Here is a 26,616-nt window from a genome sequence, read left to right as displayed (position 1 = left end):
AGAGGAAATTCCCTTGAGTTGATGACTTTTGTAAATCCAATCAGTTTTCCACGTTGATTCAACGTCATCATGATTTGTTTTTGTGTGTTAAAATGACATGGAAACGATGTTGATTCAACGTCATCATGATTTGTTTTTGTGTGTTAAAATGACATGGAAACGATGTTGATTCAACGTCATCATGATTTGTTTTTGTGTGTTAAAATGACATGGAAACGATGTTGATTCAACGTCATCATGATTTGTTTTTGTGTGTTAAAATGACATGGAAACGATGTTGATTCAACGTCATCATGATTTGTTTTTGTGTGTTAAAATGACATGGAAACGATGTTGATTCAACGTCATCATGATTTGTTTTTGTGTGTTAAAATGACATGGAAACGATGTTGATTCAATCAGTTTTTTTTGTGTGCACCTGTAAAACATATTTACAATTTGGCCCGTCGTTGTTGTAGTAACGTTGGCCTTTGATGGGAATCTTTCTAATGGAGTAGGCTACATGCACCGCAGGCCCCCTTCCCCCCTTCCCCATGCCCTACAGTGCTCTGTGATACACAGACACGGCCACAGTGGATCAAATTAAAAACACACAATTATCCGATTCAGCAAACATGCTACTCTGACCGTATCAGAGCTCCAGACAGGCGTGTACCAGCCATGAAGTGTGTTAACCAAACTTTCCCCACTCAGGCCCCCCTGCGCACGCCACGTCTATTTCTATGGGAACAAGCACTGTTCATGAAACAATCTGTTCACACCCCTGTTGTTGGCGGGGAGAAAATGTTGCAGGTTTAAAGCGGGGTGAGGACAGGACTGTTAACATAGCAGCTATGAACATGGCGACCATTTTTGAATTTCAAGAATTCCTCATCTGAGAACACACATTTCTTGGGTCTAGATTCTCCAACTCCTGTTTTGACCCCTGGGTTGAATTGAAACAATAGCTGTTGATGACTTTGCAAATGCTTTAAAAGGCCTAACTAGTACAATTGATGATAATGATGTATTAAGTATGGTTACATTTCCTTTGCTGTGTTAAACCTACCCGTTGGAATGACTTTGATAGCAACAGTGAATGTATCTAGTTTTAAGTGGGGATCTCATTAATTATTCTCATGATAGCACAGTGAGTGACAAAATCATATCTATGCAGGGCTGGGCTTGGTTAACACCCTGGATGGGAGACCAAAGGTAGATGTAGATAGATCAATTCTCCAGTAGGTGGTGCTGTCCAGCCTATTGTTATTTTTTCTGATACTGGATATAATATTGAAGATCTGATGTTGTTTTAAAGGTACAAGTGCAACAGAAACCTTGTATAAAATATGTTGACATTTCAAAATGGGAAAGCTGTTCTGAATGTGGTATCTAGAGGAAATCGCTCTGTCTTTTCCCTTGTTGCAAAAATGTTACACTGTTCGCTCAATTTCAGACTGTAGACTGACACTTGGTAGTACATGTAGACTGTGGGCTGACACTTGGTAGTACATGTAGACTGTGGGCTGACACTTGGTAGTACATGTAGACTGTGGGCTGACACTTGGTAGTACATGTAGACTGTGGGCTGACACTTGGTAGTACATGTAGACTGTGGGCTGACACTTGGTAGTACATGTAGACTGTGGGCTGACACTTGGTAGTACATGTAGACTGTGGGCTGACACTTGGTAGTACATGTAGACTGTAGGCTGACACTTGGTAGTACATGTAGACTGTAGGCTGACACTTGGTAGTACATGTAGACTGTAGGCTGATACTTGGTAGTACATGTAGACTGTAGGCTGACACTTGGTAGTACATGTAGACTGTAGGCTGACACTTGGTAGTAAATGTAGACTGTGAGCTGACACTTGGTAGTATATGTAGACTGTAGGCTGACACATGGTAGTACATGTAGACTGTGGGCTGACACACCTAGTCGTATACAGTATTCACATCCGTAGACCTTCCCACACGTGTTACAGCCTGAATTTAAAATGGATTACATGTATATTTTGTCACTGGCCTACACACAATACTCCATGTTTTTTGTTGTCGACATTTTTACAAATTAATAAATGAAAAGCTGAAATGTCTTGAGTCAGTAAGTTGAATACTCATTTGTTATAGCAAGCATAATTAACTTCACAATTTAAAAGTCTGCTTAACAAGTCACATACCTTGCATGGACTCACTCTGTGTGCAATAATAGGGTTTAACATGATTGAATGACTACTTTGTCTCTGTACCCCACACATACAATAATCTGTAAGGTAAATAATGACTCAACCACAAAGACCAGGGAGGTTTTGCAATGCCTCACAAAGAAGGGCACCTATTGAGAAGGTAAACAAACAAAACAATCTTTGGATGGTGTACCAATACACCCAGTCACTACAAAGATACAGGCATCCTTCCTAACTCAGTTGCCTGAGAGGAAGGAAACATCTCAGGGATTTCACCACAAGGCCAACGGTGACTTTAAAACAGTTACATAGTTTAATGGCTGTGGAGAACTGAAGATGGATCAACAACATTGTAGTTACTCCACAATACTAACCTAAATGACAGAGTGAATAGAAGGAAACCTGAATAGAATAAAACTACTCCAAAACATGCATCCTGTTTGCAAAAAGGTACTAAAGTAATACTGCAAAAACTATGGCAAAGCAAATAACATTTTGTCCTGAATACAAAGTGTTATGTTTGGGGCAAATACAACACATTACTGAGCACCACTATCCATATTTTCAAGCATAGTGGTGATGGCATCATGTTATGGTTATGCTTGTAATCGTTAAAGACTGGGGAGTTTTTTTTAGAATAACAAAGAAAGGGAATGGATGTCACATTCGTCATAATGATGAGACCAAGGCGCACGCAGCGTGAGTAGAGTTCCACATAATTTGAATAAACTGAAACTCACCTAACAAAACAACAACCCAACGAAACGTGATGCTACTGCTGTGCACTAAGGAAACTATACATAGACAAGATCCCACAACACAAATGAGGAAAATGGCTACCTAAATATGATCCCCAATCAGAGACAACGATAAACAGCTGTCTCTGATTGGGAACCATATCAGGCCAACATAGACATACAAAAACCCTAGACATACAAAAACTAGAGTACCCACCCTAGTCACACCCTGACCTAACCAAAATATATAGAAAAACAGAGATATCTAAGGTCAGGGCGTGACAATGGAGCTCAAAACAGACAAAATCATAGAGGAAAACCTGGTTCAGTCTGCTCTCCACCAGACACTGGGAGATTAATTCACCTTTCAGCAAGACAATAACCTAAAACACAAGGCAAAATCTACACTGGAGTTGCTTACCAAGATGACAGTGAATGTTGGCAGAGTTACAGTTTTGACTTAAATCTACTTGAAAATCTATGGCAAGACCTGAAATTTGTTGTCTAGCAACGATCAACAACCAATTGGACAGAATTTGAAGATTTTTTTTAAAGAATAAAATGGGCAAATGTTTCACAATCCAGGTGTGGAAAACTCTTAGACTTACCAAGAAAGAGTCATAGCTGTAATTGCTGCCAAAAGGGTTTCTACAAAGTATTGGCTCGGGGGTGTGAATACTTCATTTAAATATGTCGGTATTTCATTTTCAATACATTTGCAAAAAAAACCATAAAAAACATGTTTTCACTTTGTCATTATGGGGTATTGTGTGTAGATGGGTGAGAAAGAAAATGTGTTTAATCAATTTTGAATTCAGGCTGTAACAACAAAATGTGGAATAAGTCAAGTGAATACTTTCTGAAGGAACTGTATGTTAATACTGATTTTAGATTTAAATAGCAGAGAAGACAAACCTGGTAGTATATGTAGACTGTTGGCTGACACACATGGTAGCATTTGTACTGTGGGCTGACACACCTGGTAGTATTTGTAGACTGTGGGCTGGTATAGGGGCAGCTGCCGAAGGAGAAACAACAGGGGCACTCTGAACTCAGGGAGCTGCTGTCTCTCTAACAGAGGATCAAGGTGCTGCCCGCCAGCCATGCTGTGTGCGTGTGTGAGAGAATTTGCTTGAGGCTAGATGGCCTCAGGATCCTGTTGTATGATTAGAGCAGAGAGAGATAGTAGCCGTCTCACTGCAGCATTTGGTTTTCGCCAGACATAATTGGGACCCATCTCATCCAAAAAGTTGACTCAAGTTTGCCAAAAAGCACCTGGATAATCATCAAGACTCTTGGGAGAATGTTCCATGGACAGATGAGTCAAAAGTATAACTTTTTGGACGACATGGGTCCCATTATGCCTGGCGAAAACCAAACACTGCATTCCATAATATGAACCTTATACGAACGGTCAAGCATGGTGGTGGTAGTGTGATGGTTTGGGGATGTTTTGCTGCCTCAGGACCTGGACGACTTGCCTTAATAGAAGGAATCATGAATTCTGCTCTGTATCAGAGAATTCTACAGGAGAATGTCAGGCCATCTGTCTGAGCTGAAGCTGAAGTGCAGCTGGATCATGCAGCAAGACAATGATACAAAACACACAATCAAGTGTACATGAAAATGGTTCAAGTCCAGACCTAATCCCAATTGAGATGTGGCAGGCCTTGAAATGAGCAGTTCATGCTTGAAAACCAACAAATGTCGCTGAGTTAAAGCAGTTCTGCATGGAAGAGTGGGCCAAAATTCCTTCACAGTGATGTGAGAGACTGATCAACAACTACAGGAAGCGTTTGGTTGGAGTCATTACAGCTAAAGGTGGCACAACCAGTTGAGTGTAGGGGGGCAATTACTTTATCACACAGGGGCATTGGGTGTTGCATACCTTTTTTAATGAAATAAGTATTTAATTCTTGTGTCATTTGTTCACGCAGGTTCCTTTTATCTAATGTTAGGTTTTGGTTTGAAGATCCGATAACATTCAGTATCAAAAATATGCATAAATAGAGAATCTGAAAGGGGGCAAATCATTTTTCTTCACAGCACTGTATACTGTATGCAAGAGAGGAGACAGAGTAGCTGAGTGAGGGAACAAGCAAGAATTTTATTAATTCAAGACTAAAGTATCCCAAAGTCTCATGAGGAGGATTCAGAGTAAAGAATATGAGTTATTAGTATTCCATTTACGAACAGAAAATTAACAATTCAAGGCAGAACAATTTAAAGATTTAAAGTCATTTCCCCTCGTTCTCTTTCACCTGTGAAGATGGTAACCTGAAAGCTCAGCTCTCCATTAAATCAGCCAGAGATCTCCCCAGTCATTTATCAGAGAGATGAAAACGGATAAAACAAGTCCTACATTTCCACAGACTTTACAGGGGGAGAAATAAGACATTTTGTTCATGGATGAAATTGACATCCCAATTCTACTACTCTGAGGAGATAACTCTGAAGACACAGTTCTTAATCCTCTATTCATCCAGATAGAGACAATAAGCAGACCCATAAAAGTGTGTGTGTGTGTGTGTGTGTGTGTGTGCATGCATGCATGCAGCTGTTATGTGGCCCCGAATCGCTCTCAGAGCTATATCAGAACAGACAAGCTAAGTGCTTTAAAATCACCATCATCACATTGGATTTGTCCTCTGACACTTTTACACAAACCACAACATTGTTTCTGTTTTAATGGATCCACACCTGCACACAGGCAAAGGGATGTGAAAGTTAGAGCCTAACTGGAGTCAGGAAGACAAGGGTTGTCAAAACATCTCTGAGCAGGTGAGATAAGCCTGTCCTCTGGACGGAGGAACAAGCTAAATTCCTGAACAGAATGTAAGATTTAACATGGTTGAGGACGCCACCTCTTAGTGTAAGACTACAAATGTACAGTTGAAGTCAAAAGTAATTACTTAAAAATCATACAATGTGATTTTCTGGATTTTTGTTTTAGATTCTGTCTCTCACAGTTGAAGTGTACCTATGATAAAAATTACAGACCTCTACATGCTTTGTAAGTAGGAAAACCTGCAAAATCGGCAGTGTATCAAATACTTGTTCTCCCCACTGTAGATACTTTCGTACCGGTTTCCTCCAGATGTTTACAAGGTATTTTGCTGTTGTTCTGGGATTGATTTGCACTTTTAGCACCAAAGTACGTTCATCTCTAGGAGACAGAACGCGTCTCCTTCCTGAGCGGTATGACGCCTGCATGGTCCCATGGTGATTATACTTGCGTGCTATTGTTTGTACAGATGAACGTGGTACCTTCAGGCGTTTGGAAATTGCTCCCAAGGATGAACCAGACTTGAAGTCTACAATTTTTTTTCTGAAGTCTTGGCTGATTTCTTTAGATTTTCCCATGATGTCAAGCAAAGAGGCACTGAGTTTGAAGGTAGTCCTTGAAATACATCCACAGGTACACCTCTAATTGACTCAAATTATGTCAATTAGCCTATCAGAAGCTTCTAAAGCCATGACATAATTTTCTGGACTTTTACAAGCCGTTTAAAAAGGCACAGTCAACTTAGTGTATGTAAACTTCTGACCCACTGGAATTGTGATACAGTGAATTATAAGTGAAATAATCTGTAAACAATTGTTGGAAAAATTACTTGTGTTATGCACAAAGTAGATGTCCTAACCGATTTGCCAAAACGATAGTCTGTTAACAAGAAATTTGTGGAGTGGTTGAAAAACGAGTTTTAATATGTTACGGTTTTCTTCCGGTGAAAGAGAGGAGGACCAAAATGCAGCGTGGTTATCTTTATACATCTTTAATGAAGATGATAAATGAACAATATACAAAAAAAAAAAAACAAGAACCGTGGAAAAAAAAAAAACGAAACAGCCCTATCTGGTGCAACAGAGACAGGAACAATCACCCACGAAACACTCAAAGAATATGGCTGCCTAAATATGGTTCCCAATCAGAGACAACGATAAACACCTGCCTCTGATTGAGAACCACTCTAGGCAACCATAGACTTACCTAGACTACTTCACTAAACCACAATCCCATAACCTACAAAAAAACCCTAGACAAAACACACCACATAAATACCCATGTGACACCCTGTCCTGACCAAAATAATAAAGAAAACACAAAATACTAAGGCCAGGGCGTGACATAATAACTCCAACCTTAGTGATGTTAGTTATGTAAACTTCCGACTTCAACTGTAGTATATTTTTACCCTGCTGGTCTAGTTGTTCATGCGTTTAGCCTATAGCTGAAACATCACATCATGATAAACTGATTCTGAATCTACATCTCAATAAAGAAGGCGTTCTGGGATTTAATTTCATTAGTTTCATTTGCAGCCATAGTGGGAAGATCTGTGCCATCAGAAGCCTCCTGTTAATGGATATTAGCTAAATGGAAGAGGATGGTGGGTGGACTCCATTCAAAAAAGGTTATTAGCTCTGGCTAATGAAGCTAGTTGATCTGGATTTCACTGAAGTGTTTAGTCACAATATTGTTCTGCCTAACATTAACACATGAACATACAGCCCACAGCATAACCTACACACCTACAGCATGGGACTACACACCTACAGCATGGGACTACACACCTACAGCATAACCTACACACCTACAGCATGGGACTACACACCTACAGCATGGGACTACACACCTACAGCATGGGACTACACACCTACAGCATGGGACTACACACCTACAGCATAACCTACACACCTACAGCATGGGACTACACTACTCTCCTTGAACCCCCCTTACGAAAAAAGATTGCAGTCAGAGTGCAGTATAACTGCACCGTTGTCTTTTACTGCAGTAATTTTGCAGTGTAACTGCAGTTCAACTGCCGTATACTGCAGTTATTCTGCAATTACTGCGTCCAAAATAGCAGTCGACTGCAGTTACTGCACTTTTACAGCAGTTTCAAAACGGCAATCATTTTTTGTAAGGGTCCAAACATTGAGATGGTAATACACAGAAAACATTCCATAATACTGCTCCCTATCACCAAGTACAGAGTATTCTTGTTTGTTTGTCAAGTCTCTCTCATTGTAACACAGCAGCATATATCCTTGCCTGACCTCGGTCTCCCTCACTCACTTACAGTATTTACTCTTTTAAAAGTTCATCCAGTAACCTCCCCTCCACTAATAGGAAATGAGCACTCCAAGAGAAGGTCTTGGTTTGGGGAGTTAGCTCGCTAACGCTATCCCTCTTTGTACTGTAACGAACCCTCCATGTAGCAACTGCAACTAGGGACTACAGACAATCATAGACTACAAAAGGAAAACCAGCCACGTCACCGAGACCGACGTCTTGCTTCCGGACAGGCTAAACACATTCGTTGCACGCTTTGAGGATAACACAGTGCCACCGACGCAGCCCGCTACCAAGGACTGTGGGCTCTCCTTCTCTGTGGCCGGCATGAGTAAAACATTTAAACGTGTTAAACCTCGCAAGGATGCCGGCCCAGACGGCATCCCTAGCCGCGTCATCAGAGCATGTACAGACCAGCTGGCTGGTGTGTTTACGGGCATATTCAATCTTTCCCTATCCCAGTCATGCTTCAAGATGGTCACCATTGTTCCTGTACCCAAGAATGCAAAGGTAACTGAACTGAATGACTATCGCCCCGTAGCACTCACCTCTGTTATCATGAAGTGCTTTGAGAAACTAGTCAAGGATCATATCACCTCCACCTTACCTGCCACCCTAGACCCACTTCAATTTGCTTACCGCCCCAATAGATCCACAGATGATGCAATCGCCATCACTCTGCCCTATCCCATCTGGACAAGAGGAATACCTATGTAAGAATACTGTTTAATCGACTATAGCACAGCATTCAACACCATAGTACCCTCCAAGCTCATCATTAAGTTCAAGGCCCTGGGTCTGAATCCCGCCCTGTGCAACTGGGTCCTGGACTTCCTGACAGGCCGCCCCCAGGTGGTGGGAAACATCACCGTCACTCCGTTGATCCTCAACACTGGGGCCCTACAAGGGTACGTGCTCAGCCGCCTCCTGTACTCCCCGTTCAACCACGACAGCGTGGCCAAGCACGCCTCCAACGCATTCAAGTTTGCAAATGATACAACAGTAGTAGGCTTGATTACCAACAATGATGAGACAGCCTACAGGGAGGTGAGGGCTCTGGGAGTGTGGTACCTGGAAAACAACCTCTCACTCAACGTCAACAAAACAAAGAAGATGATTGTGGACATCAGAGGGTGCACCCCCCCATCTACATCGACGGGACTGCAGTGGAGAAGGTGGAAAGCTTCAAGTTCCTTGGCATACACATCACTGACAAACTGAAATGGACCACCCACACAGACAGTGTGGTGAAGAAGGCGCAACAGAGCCTCATCAACCTCAGGAGGCTAAAGAAATTTGGCTTGTCAACTAAAACGGCAACTGCAACGCCCGCAACCTCATGGCTCTCCAGATGGTGGTGCGGTTTGCCCAACGCATTACCGGGAGCAAACTACCCACCCTCCAGGACACCTACAGCACCCGATGTCACAGGAAGGTCAAAAAGATCCTCAAGAACATCAACCACCCAAGCCACTCCCTGTTCACCCCGCTATCATACAGAAGGTGAGGTCAGTACAGGTGCATCAAAGCTGGGACCGAGAGACTGAAAAACAGCTTCTATCTCAAGGCCAGACTGTTTAACAGTCATCACTAACACAGAGGCTGCTGCCTATAGGCATAGACTAGGAATCACTGGCCACTTTAAGGAATGGAACACTAGTCACTTTAATAATGTTTACACATCTGGCATTACTCATCTCTTATGTATATACTGTATCTTAGTCCGTTCTGCTCTGACGTCGCTCGTCCATATATGTATGTAGTCTTAATTAATTCCTACTTAGATTTGTGTGTATATGTTGTGTAATTGGTTAGATATTACTTGTTAGATATTGCTGCACTGTCTGCTAGAAGCACAAGCATTTCGCTACACCCGCAATAACATCGGATAAAATTGGATTTGAACTAGCTAACCCTCCTTATAGTTAGCTCTCTAACCATCCTTGTAGCTACTGTAGCACGTTACCCTTACAAAAAAAGATAGCATTTTTTAAACTGCAGTAATTGCAGCATACTGCAGTTATACTGCACTTTGACTGCAATTTTTTTTGTAAGGGTAACCTTCCTTGTAGCTACTGTAACTAGCTAACCCTCCATGTCGCTAGCTCACTAATCCTCCTTGTAGCTACTGTAACTAGCTAACCCTCCATGTCGCTAGCTCACTAATCCTCCATGTAGCTACTGTAACTAGCTAACCCTCCTTGTAGTTAGCTCTCTAACCCTCCTGGTAATTACTGTAGCGCGATAACCCTCATAGTTACTGTAGCTCTCTAACCCTCCTGGTAATTACTGTAGCGCGATAACCCTCATAGTTACTGTAGCTCTCTAACCCTCCTGGTAATTACTGTAGCGCGATAACCCTCATAGTTACTGTAGCTCTCTAACCCTCCTGGTAATTACTGTAGCGCGATAACCCTCAGTTACTGTAGCTCTCTAACCCTCCTGGTAATTACTGTAGCGCGATAACCCTCATAGTTACTGTAGCTCGCTAACCCTCCTTGTACTCAGATTGATTTCCCCTTTGAAGATACAGCACTTCCTCAGTCCTCTCACCCCCCTCTCCATCGTTCTTTCACCCCGACGTGGAGGTCTCTTTGATAGTGGGAGAAGCCTGCAGAGGTTCTCTTTAATCATTTTAAAGCTTTTTTGATGTCATTCAGGAGGTTGTCAGTTTATTCCACCACAAAGACACTCCAGCAGGAACCCTGAGGTCTCAGAGGCACAACTACTAGTTCTGAAACACCCAGAAAAGATTATGATATAATTACTTCATAAAGTTTACTTATCCCTCAGGCCGTCAGGGGAATTGATGCAGTAAGTGGCCAATGCCCAATTTCTAACCCCTATGGAGACCCCCAAGAGGACAATATCTGGCTCAATGTGCCTTCAGAAAGTATTCACACCCCTTGGCCTCTCGTCACTGGCCTAAACATAATACCCCATCATTTCAAAGCGGAATTGTGTTTTTAGACAGTTTTACAAGTTAATAAAAAATGATAAGATGAAATGTCTCGAGTCAATAAGTATTCAACCCATTTGTTATGGAAAACCTATAAGTTCAGGAGTAAAAATGTGCTTAACAAGTCACAAATTGCATGGAATTGCAATAATAGTGTTTAACATGATTTTTGAATGACACATACAATTATCTATGAATTTCGAACAGAACCACGAAGACCAGGTTTTCCAAACCCTCGCAAAGAATGGCACCTATTCGCAATAATTACGTGAATTCTACCATCTACTGTGCAGGTGGACAATAAAGATCACCAAAATTAAATAACGCAAGGTAAAATTTTAAAAAAAAGATAGATATACACATTGCAGAATAATAGTGAAGACATCAAAACTATGAAATAACACATATGGAATCATGTAGTAACCAAAAAAAGTGTTAATCAAATCTAAATATATTTTATATTTGAGATTATTCAAAGTAACCACCCTTTGCATTGATGACAACGTATTATAAAATTAAAAAATAAATGGAAACATCACATTTACATAAGTATTCAGACCCTTTACTCAGTACTTTGTTGAAGCACCTTTGGCAGCAATTACAGCCTTGAGTCTTCTTGAGTATGATGCTACAAGCTTGGCACACCTGTATTTGAGGAGTTTCAAGCTCTGTCAGGTTGGATGGGGAGTGTCGCTGCACAGATATTTTCAGGTCTCTCCAGAGATGTTCAATTGGGTTCAAGTCCGGGCTCTGGCTGGGCCACTCAAGGACATTCAGAGAATTGTCCCGAAGCCACTCCTGAAAAAGAATCCAGCACCTTCTTCACCATCCTCGTGACTTCAAAAGGGTTTCTCAAATCAAATGTTATTTGTCACAACAGTGTAAAAACAAAGGGGCACAGTCTGGTTGGCCATTTGATTTATTGTTCAGCAGTTTTATGGCTTGGTGGTAGAAGCTGTTAAGAAGCCTCTTGGACCTAGACTTGGAGCTCCAGTACCGCTTGCCATGTGGTAGCAGAGAGAACAGTCTATGACTTGGGTGAGTAGAGTCTTTGACAATCTTTTGGGCCTTCCTCTGACACTGCCTAGTATATAGGTCCTGGATGGCAGGAAGCTTGGCCCCAGTGATGTACTGGGCTGTATGCACTACCCTCTGTACCGCCTTACTGATGCTGAGCAGTTGCCATACCAGGCGGTGATGCAACTGGTCACGATGCTCTCGATGGTGTAGCTGTAGAACTTTGAGGATATTTTTATTTAACTTGACAAGTCAGTTAAGAACAAATTCTTATTAACAGTAACAGTCTACCAAAAGGCCTCCTGCGGGGACGGGGGCTGGGTTAAAAAAAAATTATGTATATATACATATATATACATACACAGTGCCTTGCGAAAGTATTCGGCCTCCTTGAAATTTGCGACCTTTTGCCACATTTCAGGCTTCAAACATAAAGATATAAAACTGTATTTTTTTGTGAAGAATCAACAACAAGTGGGACAAAATCATGAAGTGGAACGACATTTATTGGATATTTCAAACTTGTTTAACAAATCAAAAACTGAAAAATTGGGCGTGCAAAATTATTCAGCCCCTTTACTTTCAGTGCAGCAAACTCTCTCCAGAAGTTCAGTGAGGATCTCTGAATGATCCAATGTTGACCTAAATGACTAATGATGATAAATACAATCCACCTGTGTGTAATCAAGTCTCCGTATAAATGCACCTGCACTGTGATAGTCTCAGAGGTCCGTTAAAAGCGCAGAGAGCATCAGGAAGAACAAGGAACACACCAGGCAGGTCCGAGATACTGTTGTGAAGAAGTTTAAAGCCGGATTTGGATACAAAAAGATTTCCCAAGCTTTAAACATCCCAAGGAGCACTGTGCAAGCGATAATATTGAAATGGAAGGAGTATCAGACCACTGCAAATCTACCAAGACCTGGCCGTCCCTCTAAACTTTCAGCTCATACAAGGAGAAGACTGATCAGAGATGCAGCCAAGAGGCCCATGAGCACTCTGGATGAACTGCAGAGATCTACAGCTGAGGTGGGAGACGCTGTCCATAGGACAACAATCAGTCGTATATTGCACAAATCTGGCCTTTATGGAAGAGTGGCAAGAAGAAAGCCATTTCTTAAAGACATCCATAAAAAGTGTTGTTTAAAGTTTGCCACAAGCCACCTGGGAGACACACCAAACATGTGGAAGAAGGTGCTCTGGTCAGATGAAACCAAAATGTAACTTTTTGGCAACAATGCAAAACGTTATGTTTGGCGTAAAAGCAACACAGCTGAACACACCATCCCCACTGTCAAACATGGTGGTGGCAGCATCATGGTTTGGGCCTGCTTTTCTTCAGCAGGGACAGGGAAGATGGTTAAAATTGATGGGAAGATGGATGGAGCCAAATACAGGACCATTCTGGAAGAAAACCTGATGGAGTCTTTAAAAGACCTGAGACTGGGACGGAGATTTGTCTTCCAACAAGACAATGATCCAAAACATATAAAGCAAAATCTACAATGGAATGGTTAAAAAATAAACATATCCAGGTGTTAGAATGGCCAAGTCAAAGTCCAGACCTGAATCCAATCGAGAATCTGTGGAAAGAACTGAAAACTGCTGTTCACAAATGCTCTCCATCCAACCTCACTGAGCTCGAGCTGTTTTGCAAGGAGGAATGGGAAAAAAAATGTCAGTCTCTCAATGTGCAAAACTGATAGAGACATACCCCAAGCGACTTACAGCTGTAATCACAGCAAAAGGTGGCGCTACAAAGTATTAACTTAAGGGGGCTGAATAATTTTGCACGCCCAATTTTTCAGTTTTTGATTTGTTAAAAAAGTTTGAAATATCCAATAAATGTCGTTCCACTTCATGATTGTGTCCCACTTGTTGTTGATTCTTCACAAAAAAATACAGTTTTATATCTTTATGTTTGAAGCCTGAAATGTGGCAAAAGGTCGCAAAGTTCAAGGGGGCCGAATACTTTCGCAAGGCACTGTATATGTATATGTATATATAAGGACAAAAACACACATCACGACGAGACACCACAACACTACATAAGAGACCCAAGACAACATAGCATGACAAAAACACATAACACAGCATGGTAGCAACACAACAACATGGTAGAAACACAACATGGTAGCAGCACAATACATGGTACAAACATTATTGGTCACAGACAACAGCACAAAGGGCAAGAAGGAAGAGACAACAATACATCACGCGAAGCAGCCACAACTGTCAGTAAGAGTGTCCATGATTGAGTCTTTGAATGAAGAGATGGAGATAACACTCAAACTGGACAGTTTTTTTCTGCAGCTCGTTCCAGTCGCTAGCTGCAGCGAACTGAAAAGAGGAGCGACCCAGGGATGTATGTGGGATCTGAGGACGCATGCCAAATCTTTTCAGTCTCCTGATGGGGAAAAGGCGTTGTCGTGCCCTCTTCATGACTTTGTTGGTGTGTTTGGACTAGAGGTCGACCGATTAATCGGAATGGCCGATTAATTAGGGCCGATTTCCGATTGTTATGAAAACTTGAAAATCGGCCCTAATTTTTGGCAGATTTGGCAGATTTTTAAATTACTTTTTTTAATATATATTTTTTTACACCTTTATTTAACTAGGCAAGTCAGTTAAGAAAACATTCTTATTTTCAATTAAGGCCTAGGAACGGTGGGTTAACTGCCTTGTTCAGGGGCAGAACGACAGATTTTTACCTTGTCAGCTAAGGGATTTGTTTTTGCAACCTTCCAACGCTCTAACCACCTGCCTTACATTGTACTTCACGAGGAGCCTGCATGGCAGGCAAACTACCTGTTACGCGAGGGCAGCAAGAGGCCAAGGTAAGTTGCTAGCTAGCATTAAACTTATCTTATAAAAAACAATCAATCTTAACATAATCACTAGTTAACTACACATGGTTGATATTACTAGTTTATCTAGCATGTCCTGCGTTGCATATAATCGATGCGGTGCCTGTTAATTTCACAAATCCCAGCCTACTTCGCCAAACGGGTGATGATTTAGCACTGTCGTTGCACCAAACCTAACCATAAACATCAATGCCTTTCTTTAAAATCAATACACAAGCATATATTTTTAAACCTGCATATTTAGTTAATATTTCCTGGTAACATGAATTTCTTATAATTATGGAAATTGTGTCACTTCTCTTCACTTTTCGCGTTCCGTGCAAGCAGTCAGGGTATATGCAGCAGTTTGGGCCGCCTGGCTCGTTGCGAACTGTGTGTAGTCCATTTATACCTAACAAAGACCGTAATTAATTTGCCAGAATTGTACATAATTATGACATAACATTGAAGGTTGTACAATGTAACAGCAATATTTAGACTTAGGGATGCCACCCGTTAGATAAAATACGGAACGGTTCCGTATTTCACTGAAAGAATAAACGTTTTGTTTTCTAAATGATAGTTTCCGGATTTGACCCTATCAATGACCAAAGGCTCATATTTCTGTGTGTTATTATGTTACAATTAAGTCTATGATTTGATATTTGATAGAGCAGTCTGACTGAGCGATGGTAGGCAGCAGCAGGCTTGTAAGCATTCATTCAAACAGCACTTTGGTGCATTTACCAGCAGCTCTTCGCTGTGCTTCACGCATTGAGCTGTTTATGACTTCAAGCCTATCAACTCCCGAGATTAGGCTGGTGTAACCGATGTTAAATGGCTAGCTAGTTAGCGGGGTGCACGCTAATAGCGTTTCAAACGTCACTCGCTCTGAGACTTGGAGTAGTTGTTTCCCTTGCTCTGCAAGGGCCGCAGCTTTTGTGGAGCAATGGGTAACGATGCTTCGAGGGTGGCTGTTGTCGATGTGTTCCTGGTTCGAGCCCAGGTAGGGACGAGGAGAGGGACGGAAGCTATAGTGTTACACTGGCAATACTAAAGTGCCTATAAGAACATCCAATAGTCAAAGGTATATGAAATACAAATGATATAGAGAGAAATAGTCCTATAATTCCTAGAACCTAAAACTTCTTACCTGGGAATATTGAAGACTCATGTTAAAAGGAACCACCCGCTTTCATATGTTCTCATGTTCTGAGCAAGGAACTTAAACGTTAGCTTTTTTACTTTCTTCTCCAACACTTTGTTTTGGCATTATTTAAACCAAATCGAACATGTTTTATTATTTATTCGAGGCTAAATTGATTTTATTTATGTATTATATTAAGCTAAAAGAAGTGTTCATTCAGTATTGTTGTAATTGTCATTATTACAAATACAAATAAAACAAAACAAATATTATTTTAAATCATCCGATTAGTCGGTGTTAGCTTTTTTTGGTCCTCCAATAATCGGAATTGGCGTTGAAAAAAACAATCGGTCGACCTCTAGTTTGGACCATGATTGTTTGTTGGTGATGTGGACACCAAGGAACTTGAAACTCTCGACCCGCTCCACTACAGCCCTGTCATTGTAAATGGGGGTGTGTTCGGCCCTCCTTTTCCTGTAGGCAATGATCATCTCCTTTGTCTTGTTTACATTGAGGGAACAAGGTCACTGCCAGGTCTCTGACCTCTTCTCTATAGGCTGTCTCATCGTTGTCGGTGATCAGGCCTACCACCGTTGTGTCATCAGCAAACTTAATGATGGTGTTGGAGTCATGCTTGTCCACGCAGTCGTGGGTGAACAGGGAGTACAGAAGTGGACTAAGCACGCACCCCTGAGGGGCCCCCGTGTTGAGAATCAGCGTGGCAGATGTGTTGTTGCCTACCCATACCACCTGGGGGTTGGCCCGTCAGGAAGTCCAAGATCCAGTTCCAGAGGAAGGTGTTAAGTCCCAGGGCTTATCCTTATCCAAAAAACGCATTTCAACAAGCAATGACTCATTTTCAACAACAATTTTTTGCCCTTTTTGTTCAATTCTTGGGCTTCACTGTTATCTACTCATCTTTTTTACTAACTGTGCTTGACTCACTTTCAGCTTCAAACAACACTTCTACTTCAGCCATCTCAACCTCTCCTCCATCGAAGATTCATCTCCACAGAGAACGAGCCACCCTGCCCAAACTCATTTCCCCACAGCTGTAATCGCTGCCAAAGGTGATTCTATTGTATTGACTCAAGGGTGTGAATACTTATGTAAATTAGATTTCTGTATTTCATTTTTCAATGCATTTGCTAAATGTTCTAAAAATATGTTTTCACTTTGTCATTATGGGGTATTGTGTGTATATGGGTGAGAAAAGCCCCATCTATATTTCATCCATTTTGAATTCAGGCTGTAACAACAACATTTGGAATAAGTGAAGAGGTATGAATACTTTCTGAAGGCAATGTTAATTACTAAGACCATGTGGGCAAATAAGATTCCTTTAATGCATGAATAAGAGCAAGACCAGAGTGCAGCAGCAGTTACCTGGCAAAGGCAATAATCTGGTATTCATGTAATTGAAGTTGTAGCGTGTAGTGTAGCAGTCGTCCATGACAACATCCCTGAGCCATCACACTACCTCGGTGATGATGAGTTACTATCAGAGGGAAGACTCACTATGCAGAGGTTGTCTCTCAAACATCATCCGACTAACAGCAGAATGCAGAAATGGATGTACCCAGAGTTTTTCCAGGTCTGTAACTCAGTCAGGTGAAACTCCTGGCCCAATATATAACCCAACTGAGTGTGACCCGGAAGTAAAGCCTGTGAGCAGAGAATAAACAGGAAGTGAACTCACCCTCTCCTCCTCTTCCCTGAGGTCAGGCATGGTACTGATGCAGAGTGTTACCGCGGTGATGGCCACAAACACCACCGACAGAAAGGCAAAGATCTTCCCAGGAAGTCCAGATTGAGGGTTCTCCACCATGTCATGGAGACTGCGCATACACCCCGCCATGCGGCTCTCCTCCTCCTCCTCCCCCCCCGCCCCGGGGGGCCCAAGCCCATCCTCACAGCTCTGGGGGGTCAGGGTGGTGGTGAGCTCTGCTTCCTCCTCCTCCATCCTAAGCTGCTCCTTGAGCTCCTCCTGTCTTATGCGTAGCTTCCTGAGGCAGCACCACTCCAACCTGGTGTCCTCCAGGCCCCAGTAGACAAGCTCCTCCTGAAAGGACAGGGCACACATCTCCCTCAGCAGTCGGAGCCGCCCTGCCGCCAGGAACGTCACAATGGTGCGGAACGCAGATGGGCTGCGGTCGAAGAAGAACTCCTGGCGCCCGTCGTCGTAGTCGTCACACACCTCCATGATCTCGTCCAATGAGCTGCAGCTCCTCAGCCGGCCCAGCCGCGTCAGAGGAAACTCCTCCAGAACGGACCAGGGGATACGGTACCTGGTGGGAGAGGAAAACATATATGTTTCTGTGCCCGGTTTATATGCCTTTTAAACCTTGCACCAGAGCCCTCCCGAGTAGCGCAGCGGTCTAAGGCACTGCATCGCATTGATTATCGAGTTGAACACGCCAACTCCTGATTCTGTGGATACGGTACCTGATCCCGCCTACATTGATAACGGCTGACAGGTCGTTCTCCTCCTGCGCCTCATTGGGCCTCCGCAGCAGTCGCTGCCGTTTAAAGAACACGCCCTTCTTAGTGACCACCTCCTGCTGGTTCTCCAGGGGGAAGTGGAAGGGCGTGAACTCTTTTTCCGTGCTGCCCGCTAGGAAGGCCACCTCCTGGTACATCCCTGCTGCTCCTCTGGGGGACCCTGGTTGGGAGGAAAGGGGTGAGGTTGGGGGTGTGTTTCACTGGCCGACTGGGTTGGCAGGGACCTCACCCATCCAGGAGCAGGGCTGGTCTCTGTGGAAACAAAGCAGAGGAAAGAAAGTTCTGGGTTTTTTCCGAGATGATCTCACAGGTTTATTGGGACAAATTTGGTCCGAATCTCAAGGTTAAGCCGTTTCTAAAAATCCCTCTTCATACTCACTCTCTCATCACACCACAACAAGTCTTACATCAGCAGAAACCCTGATGCAGAGAGAGGAATTGGTTAAGTTGTGGTATTTAACATTGCCGAGGCCCTAAATGGAGGTGCTTCTCTCTAAAGTATTGTTTATCAAGGTTCACTGAATGACAATAAATACAGACCAATTAACTGTGGAAATTCAACAAAGAAAATAAGTAACAGGTTGGCTATACCAGAGTAAAACTTCCTGTGATTCATCTTTCATGGGCCATTGACTTTGTTTACAACAGAAAAAGGGCAATTAATTCTGCAGCATTAATGTCTTGTTTTAATCTTCTTCCAATATATATATTTTTTAGTTAGTATAACCACAGCTTCAACCAAAGAAACAAACCCCTAAGATGTGGCACTTTCTAATGGCACCTTCCAGTCTTAATACTGACAGAATGCAGCTCCGCTCTGCATAGTGGGGGTTAAATGATTCATACCAAGCCAAATGAGATCAGTGAACTACTATCAGCCACAATACTCCTCTTCATGATTCAGCATTACACTCTAAAACTTGTCAGTTTCAATTAAGAGTAGTCATTCACGAGAGTGATCCGAACCTCAAAACCCCCGAGTAGCACAGTGGTCTAATGTACTGCATCTTAGTGCAAGAGGCGTCACTACAGTCCCTGGTTCGAATTCAGTATGTATCCCATCCGGCCGTGATTGGGAGACCCATAGGGCAGCGCACAAGTGGCCCAGCGTCATCCGGGTTTGGCTGGGGTAGGCCGTCATTGTAAGTAAGAATTTGTTCTTAACTGCCTTGCCTTGTTAAATAAAATTAAAAAACAGGACACTGACTGTTGGTGGATAAGAGGAAAACATTACGAAATCTTTGAGAAATTATAGAATGTATATGTCCTTCATCAAACCCTAAATCTCTCGTGTCCAATAATACATGTCCACTCCAAAGTCTCCAGAGACCAGAGTGCTTTGATGAGGTATTGATTTATTGTGATGTATTTTACATTATATTGCTGCAGATGGGTGAAAACATTTCAGTCAGGTCTACTGCAACTAAAGTAGAGCGCTGAAAGATGCTAGCCTAATGACAGCCTAATGAGCTAGGGAGGAGACTTCAAACAGACGACAATGATTTTACTGACCTGTTACTCGTATGCATGAAAGACAACTGCAGATTTAGGAAACCCCAAAAAAGCAAGGTTGAGCCAGGAGTATCCATCGCCCGCTGATTAAACACAGTGAAAAGTGTCAGTGCGCTCCAGTGCCTGGCTCGAGGGGAAAATAAGCTCCAGATAGATAATATGTCACATCTTCTGCTGAAGCCTTGTGTTCTAATGTATTTACCACGTGGTTTACCACATTCTCTTTGGTTCATTTTACAATGTACAAAAGGGGGCACAAAAAAATGGGGATGGATCCAGGGTCAAGTGCAGATAACGGAGTGTGTTTTTCCTATGTAATCCGTAAATTACTATACCTAACAAAAATATAAAACGCAACATTTTCAATGATTTTACTGAGTTACAGTTCATAAGGAAATCAGTCAATTGAAATAAATTAGGCCCTAATCTATGTATTTCACATGACTGAGCAGGGGCGGAGCCAGGCCCAGCCAATCAGAATAAGTTTTGCCACAAAAAGGCTTTATTACAGACAGAAATACTTTTCAGTTTCGTCAGCTGTCCTGATCTCAGACGATCCCGCAGGTGAAGCCGGATATGGAGTTCCTGGGCTGACGTGGTTACACATGGTCTGCGGCTGTGAGGGTGGTTGGACATACTGCCAAATTATCTAAAACGAAGTTTGAAGTGGCTTATGGTAGAGAAATGAACATTAAATTCTCTGGCAACAGCTCTGGTGGACATGCTCCCTCAAAACTTTAGACACTTAAGGCATTGTGTTGTGTGACGAAACTGCACATTTTAGAGTGGCCTTTTATTGTCCCCAGTACAACGTGCACCTGTGTAATGATCATGCTGTTTAATCAGCTTCTTGATATTCCACACCTGTCAGGTGGATGGATTATCTTGACAATGGAGAAATGCCCACTAACAGGGATGCAAACAAATGTGTGCACAAAATTTGAGAGAAATCAGCTTTTTGCACGTATGAAACATTTCTGGGATCTTTTATTTCAGATCATAAAACCAACACGTTATTAAAACAATTGGTGTTTCCAATGACAATCTGTGTGCATCGTGTGATTTTGACTAATTGTGAGTAGGCATTGCCTACTAAATTGGTTGAGGTCTTTGGAAATGCTTATCTTCATATTTTTTACTACAAAACATAGAAATGCACCATTTTCACATATGTTCATGATTGGGTGGTGCTGGAGATGATGAATATGAAGTTGAACCATTTGGAAATTTCCCTTTAGAAGAATTAGAAGCGTTAGAAGAAAACAACCCATCAAGCACATTTGGTGTCACAGTGGTCTCTGACTTGTGGTCTGACTCACTCAAGTGGAACAAACACTCATTTACACCTTTTTTCAATGCTGAATTGAATGTCATCGACAAAACAGAAAAGGTGTCAATGTATTTTTTTTTCTGCAAACATCCTACACATCAGATGTCATTGGTTAGCATGACATCTGTCTCTGGGGGCTCAGGTCCATAAATGCACAGAAAACCACCCCTGAGAGGAGGAGGTTATGAACTGTGACATAACACCCACAGACCATACAGTGCCATCATTTACAATCACAGGTGTAGGATCTTATATTTGATCACTTTTATTGCTGAGGATTTTCCAGCTCCACAGGAAATGCAGATGAGCTTTGTGATTTACATAAATTCACTGAAAACCCACACAATTATATTAACAGTATTGCACTTTTCATGTAGCCTACTTTTGACCAGCTAATAGACTAACCACTGATCAAACAACATTATGGACTAAACGTTCAAATTATGTTGATGCAGGATTATTTTGCTATGACAATACTGGTCAAATGAAGATCCTACATCTGTATGATGGACCACGTAATCATACAGATAGGGCCTTTGACTAGTCGTCAACATAATGAATGCTGAGACAGTAGCCTGGTCCCAGATCCATTTGTGCCGTCTTGCTGGAAAACGGAGGATAGTACAATGCTTGGTCCTACATACAGGACTGCTGAGAGAGATGACTTTAAACTACAGGTAGCCTCTCTCCAGTGGTGATCGCTGGAGGGACTACACTATCCTTCAACAACAAAATAGGTCCTGTGTAGTCTCTGTAGTACGATATTGTATCATAGCATTATGCCTACTCTACATATCCTGCCATACTGGAGTGACGTGGGCTTCCAGTTTAATCTGCGATAATGTCTAACAGTGCACGGATGGTTTGGGGAAGACAATATCCATATTTGAACGAGTAAACTTTTAAAATCGTCTGAGAACAGAGCATGGTTGCTGCGCTGCTTCACTGACCACTTTCATAAATACACGTCATTACCATAAACATTCTGAAAGCCCAAAGATGGGTTCATGAAAATCATCCGGGCTTTATTTAACTAGGCATGTCAGTTAAGAACAAATTCTTATTTTCAACGGCTAGGTAATTGTGACCCATTTATTCAGCCCTTTAATGAAAGCAATTATAAAATACACCAGGGGAAAGTAACAACGAAAAGGCAGATGAAGGTAGCCCTAATCTAGAGGTATTCTAAAATGTAACATGTGCAGATTTGAGCCATCTAGTGGACCAATACTCAGAACAGTCCTGACCAACAGTCCTGACCCTTGCCAAGGTCCCGCATCTGCTATATCCCATGCGTCAAGCTGCATGTGGAGCTGGAGTACGTGACTGTAAAAAGCATTGGATAGTTCACCTTTACAGTCGTAGATGGGAGATGTACTTTCAAGGTGGAGAGGAGGATGACATCAAAATAGGACATTGTAACAAAAAAATAGCCATTTTGGGAGGGATTCATGCCCCACGAGGAAGCCAAAACAGCTCCTGTAAAAAGAGCTTGATGGTCTATTCAAACAGAAAGGCATGACATCTTAGTAAGGTTGGGTAGTTTTGTTTATTAAAAGTGCTGTACTTTGTTCATTTGCAAAAGGGCTTTAGAGAGAATGCAAAGTACAGTATCAGATAAATAGCCTCAAGGTAGAGACTTAGAGGGTGTTTGATGCCTACTGAAATGTACAGTAGAGCACTTGTTTCTGTACAGGCATCGGTATGAGAAGTCCATCCACAATAACACTCTCTATTCTTCCATACATCGTTACACAACCACACAAGGGAGTGGCTGCATTTCTACTGTTAGAACGTGATTTATGCAATGTATGTGGTCTATAGTGGCTGAATCACATCCTTCATGTAGTTTGGAAATAGTGCAGCTACAATGTCCAAGACACATTTCCCCCTTGAGGGCAATAATGTTTCTATCGCCTTTGGAATTTGTCTTGAAGGTAATTATTTCTCCCTGCATGTACTCAGATATTACATGGACTGTGTGTGTGGTTCCAGGACATATAGGAAAAAATGGGAGAATACTGTCATGTGTAACAGCATTAACCTCCCCAACCCCCAGTCCAGTCCACACATCAACAAGTGAATGAAATGTGGGAGGAATGCATAGACCTATATATAGAGATCCATACAGGCAGTAAAAGGAGAGCCATTTGAAAGGGTAGGAGCTGTTTTAAAAGGGTGTACAACCCATTGACTTGTATGGAACTCAATCACAGTCCATGATAGGTTCTAGAAAGAGTTTAGCTGAGAGGGTGGAATTCAGTAGACTATATAAATATTTTGTTTAATACAATTATAGCCCCATTTGTTTTGTGGTTATACAATTATTGATTATTGTCCATCAGAACGCTTGCACTGAGCCAAGACGGCCAAAAATCCAATATCCAAAGGCCTATATTTGAAATAAATCACCTATAGATGAATCTTATCTCGGAGACAACTTTAAACCTGGCTCTGTCAGATTTTGCACATCTTGCAAAAAGGAACCCGCTGCCATAGGCTACGGTGCTTTGGGATATGAGAGAGACACACCGTTGGACAAGTCGTTCATAGTAAGGAAAGGTTTCAAATGCATCCCAATTTCTTCCACACTGCATACATCGTGAATCAACATTCGCCTAGCCAGTTTATATGGATGGACATTAGATCATAGACACATTTGTGACAATTGCCTCTAACCTAAGTGCGCCGCGCACTCCAACATTTAGACAAATGTTATGGCTACTATGTAGTAGATGCTGAATAAATATTTTTCAAAGTGTCTGTACAAACATTGAAATACCATTCATGATTACCACACCTACCCGCTGTGTTCGGTTTGTGTCCATCGGCAGAGAACTTCCCCACATTTCGATATCAATTATGAAAGCGCATATTGGTCAATATGAAATACATGCTCCAGTCGACTCCGTCCTCCGTATAAATGATCCTAACATGGTAATTGACTTTATACCAGGTGCACTCAATCCCAGGTAACGTCACGTGCTTTACTTCCGACTCATATGGAGCAAGTTTGAAGGTTCGGTAAACTTGCTGCACACCCGCATTAGCAAGATCAAGGGGAGAATAAAAAATACTGAAAACTACTTTGATTGTTTTAAGTCGAATGAACTACAATAATTGCAAAAGAATCCGTCCAAATTCAACAAAATCACGAGAGAACAGTTGGAAAAAGACACCGCGGATTTGAGAAGAGCCCAGCGTGAATGATTGGGTGTTGCCGCTCTGTGATAACTCCAATTTGAGGGCTCTGCTCTGACTGTCTAGGATGCCGACAGAGACTACTCCGCTCACGCGCAAAATCGCGCTGCGCGGTTTGTGCCATGCTCTGCTTCTTCCCCGAATTGAATCCTGCTTCCAACAGCCATTTCAAGAAGCTCACACTGTGATTGCAGAAGAAAAAAAATCATGAGGCATACACATGTTTAATTGCGCACAAATGAATGTATGCGCAGAAATAAAAAATATAGGTTATACATAATTTGAGTTTGGAATGTTCTTTGTGTTATAAAAGATCGACGGGATAAACACAGCTAGGGCTACTACAATGACGCTACTGTATTATTACATGGTTATAGGCTCCTCTCGTTTTCCTATAATGGTGTAGGGCCTACCATAGGCTGTGGTGTAGGCCTATGAAATAAATGATTTCAGAGTGATTGTGCATACAATTTATGGAAAGTGAAAGATGAGGGGAAGTGAAGGAAGACTATGCAGTTGGTCCTTCTTGATTGACTGGTGTGATGATAGGTGTCTCATTTACAAAGCAGGTAGCAGCCAGGCACAGCAATGCATCATTTGTCTGTTCATTTCAGTGCTAGTGTCTGTCACAACATATATCAGTACCATAGGACCCATCTGCGTCACAAGGCCGTAATTGCTTCATGTGTTTGAATGAAGAAACAAAGCAAACGTGGTAATGATAACATCACTAATGAAGGTCTGATGGATGAACCTCTATAGATGAACAGCCTAGTAACAGATGAGGGTCGACACAGGGCAGGTGATGACACTGGCTTACATTAGGCCTACTACATTTCTAATGTTTACATTGATACTGTTATTCACCAGCACATCATTGACTGGAATGAACAATTGCCACAGTCAGTTGGTGACTGGATTGAGTTCGCCTCTCAAGTAATATTACGGTAAATACAAATATAGAAACAGAGAGTTGGGGCCAGGATTTTTCCTAACCAGGTGACCCAGGTAAAAACTCTGGACCCTAGTTATGATGAGGTCTAACTATGAGAGCCTGAGCATTGGTACCATTCACTGTAAAGTCACCAGTCAGCAGCTGACAGGTCCTAGACTCACCTCTAGAGGAGGAGTCTGTCCTACCATTCAGTGATGATTAAAAGGGACAACTAGCTGTCATCGCTATGCCATATCAATGACACAAAAGCCTTTTGTGAGTGAAGGATGCCTCAGGTTATGATGTGATTCAGCTTCACCTGAGGATGTGAGCCCCAGTGGAATCATTTGTTGTGGAAAAAGTGAATTAGATTTTCTACATTGTGAGGGACATCTCAAAGTCTCATCCCAAAGAAAACACCCCTCAGAAGTCTCCAGCAAGAGATCCTATGTATTTAGAAAAGATCTGGAGCAAATGACTCCTGTTGTCTAGGCTAAAGGTCATTCATCTCCATTCCTTCTCTCATAATGTCCCTCAGACATTAAAATGTCTCTTTAACTTCATGGTGATAGAGAAAGAAAGTTCCAGAGATTGTTCCCTAAAACAAAAGTTTGTTCGGTTTTACCTTGTCTCGAATTGCTGAGAGAGAGCTGACTGGTGGATGAGATTAGCCTTGAACTATATGAAGTGGGAAGAGTGGAAGTTGTGTTAAAAAGAGCTATAGTCTATTGATTGATTGTCAATCACTTCTAAATGCTTTTATGTCCTCAGGAGGTTTTCTGAGTGCACATTACAGGTTTACCTCTTCCTACCACACTGTACGAGAAAGCAACAAATCAGCAGAAACTAGATTACACTGTCTAAGATGAGTAAACGTGAATTACATTACAGCGCTATTAAACGGCCCGCTATGGTTTGTGACATTGATGAATTACCGTGTTCAGAATGTCCAACATCAACTGATTCCACTGTCTCTGTCTCCAGTCCTCCTGTACAACCAACCCCTCGGAGGGAGAATCTACTGACTCCATCAGGGCCGTGAGCAATGAGTTTATAAACCCATGATTATGTTTACACACTCTCCGGGTTGTGCCGTAGGTTTAGGATAGAGTGATGGAGGAGGATGAAGAGGGAAACCCATAGATATAAAGTATAGAAGAGAGGAAGACTGTCGGAACTCTGACAA

General features: G+C 42.1%; 1 protein-coding gene across 2 annotated transcripts in view; it reads right to left on the bottom strand.

Moving 5' to 3' along the window:
• kcng2 (potassium voltage-gated channel, subfamily G, member 2) overlaps positions 1–24,578 on the bottom strand; it is a 28,084-nt gene extending 3,506 nt beyond the window's left edge. Inside the window, exons 1-4 of one of the 2 annotated variants that reach the window (XM_021560318.3) lie at positions 24,100–24,544; positions 18,833–18,873; positions 18,397–18,705; positions 17,651–18,239 (exon numbers count right to left, since the gene is read on the bottom strand). In XM_021560318.3, coding sequence (XP_021415993.2) covers positions 17,651–18,239; positions 18,397–18,590 — 783 coding nt within the window. In that variant the 5' untranslated portion in view covers positions 18,591–18,705; positions 18,833–18,873; positions 24,100–24,544. Of the gene's footprint in view, positions 1–17,650; positions 18,240–18,396; positions 18,706–18,832; positions 18,874–24,099 lie in introns of both variants that reach the window. The other variant, XM_021560317.3, reaches the window with a different exon arrangement.
• Between the last annotated feature and the right edge of the window lie 2,038 nt (positions 24,579–26,616).

The sequence above is a fragment of the Oncorhynchus mykiss genome, chromosome 30 (genome assembly GCF_057628025.1).
Source record: "Oncorhynchus mykiss isolate SJ-2025 chromosome 30, ASM5762802v1, whole genome shotgun sequence".
Lineage (NCBI taxonomy): Eukaryota > Metazoa > Chordata > Actinopteri > Salmoniformes > Salmonidae > Oncorhynchus > Oncorhynchus mykiss.
The sequence above is the reverse complement of the archived record's forward strand: the minus strand, read 5'-3'. Positions and strand labels throughout refer to the sequence as shown.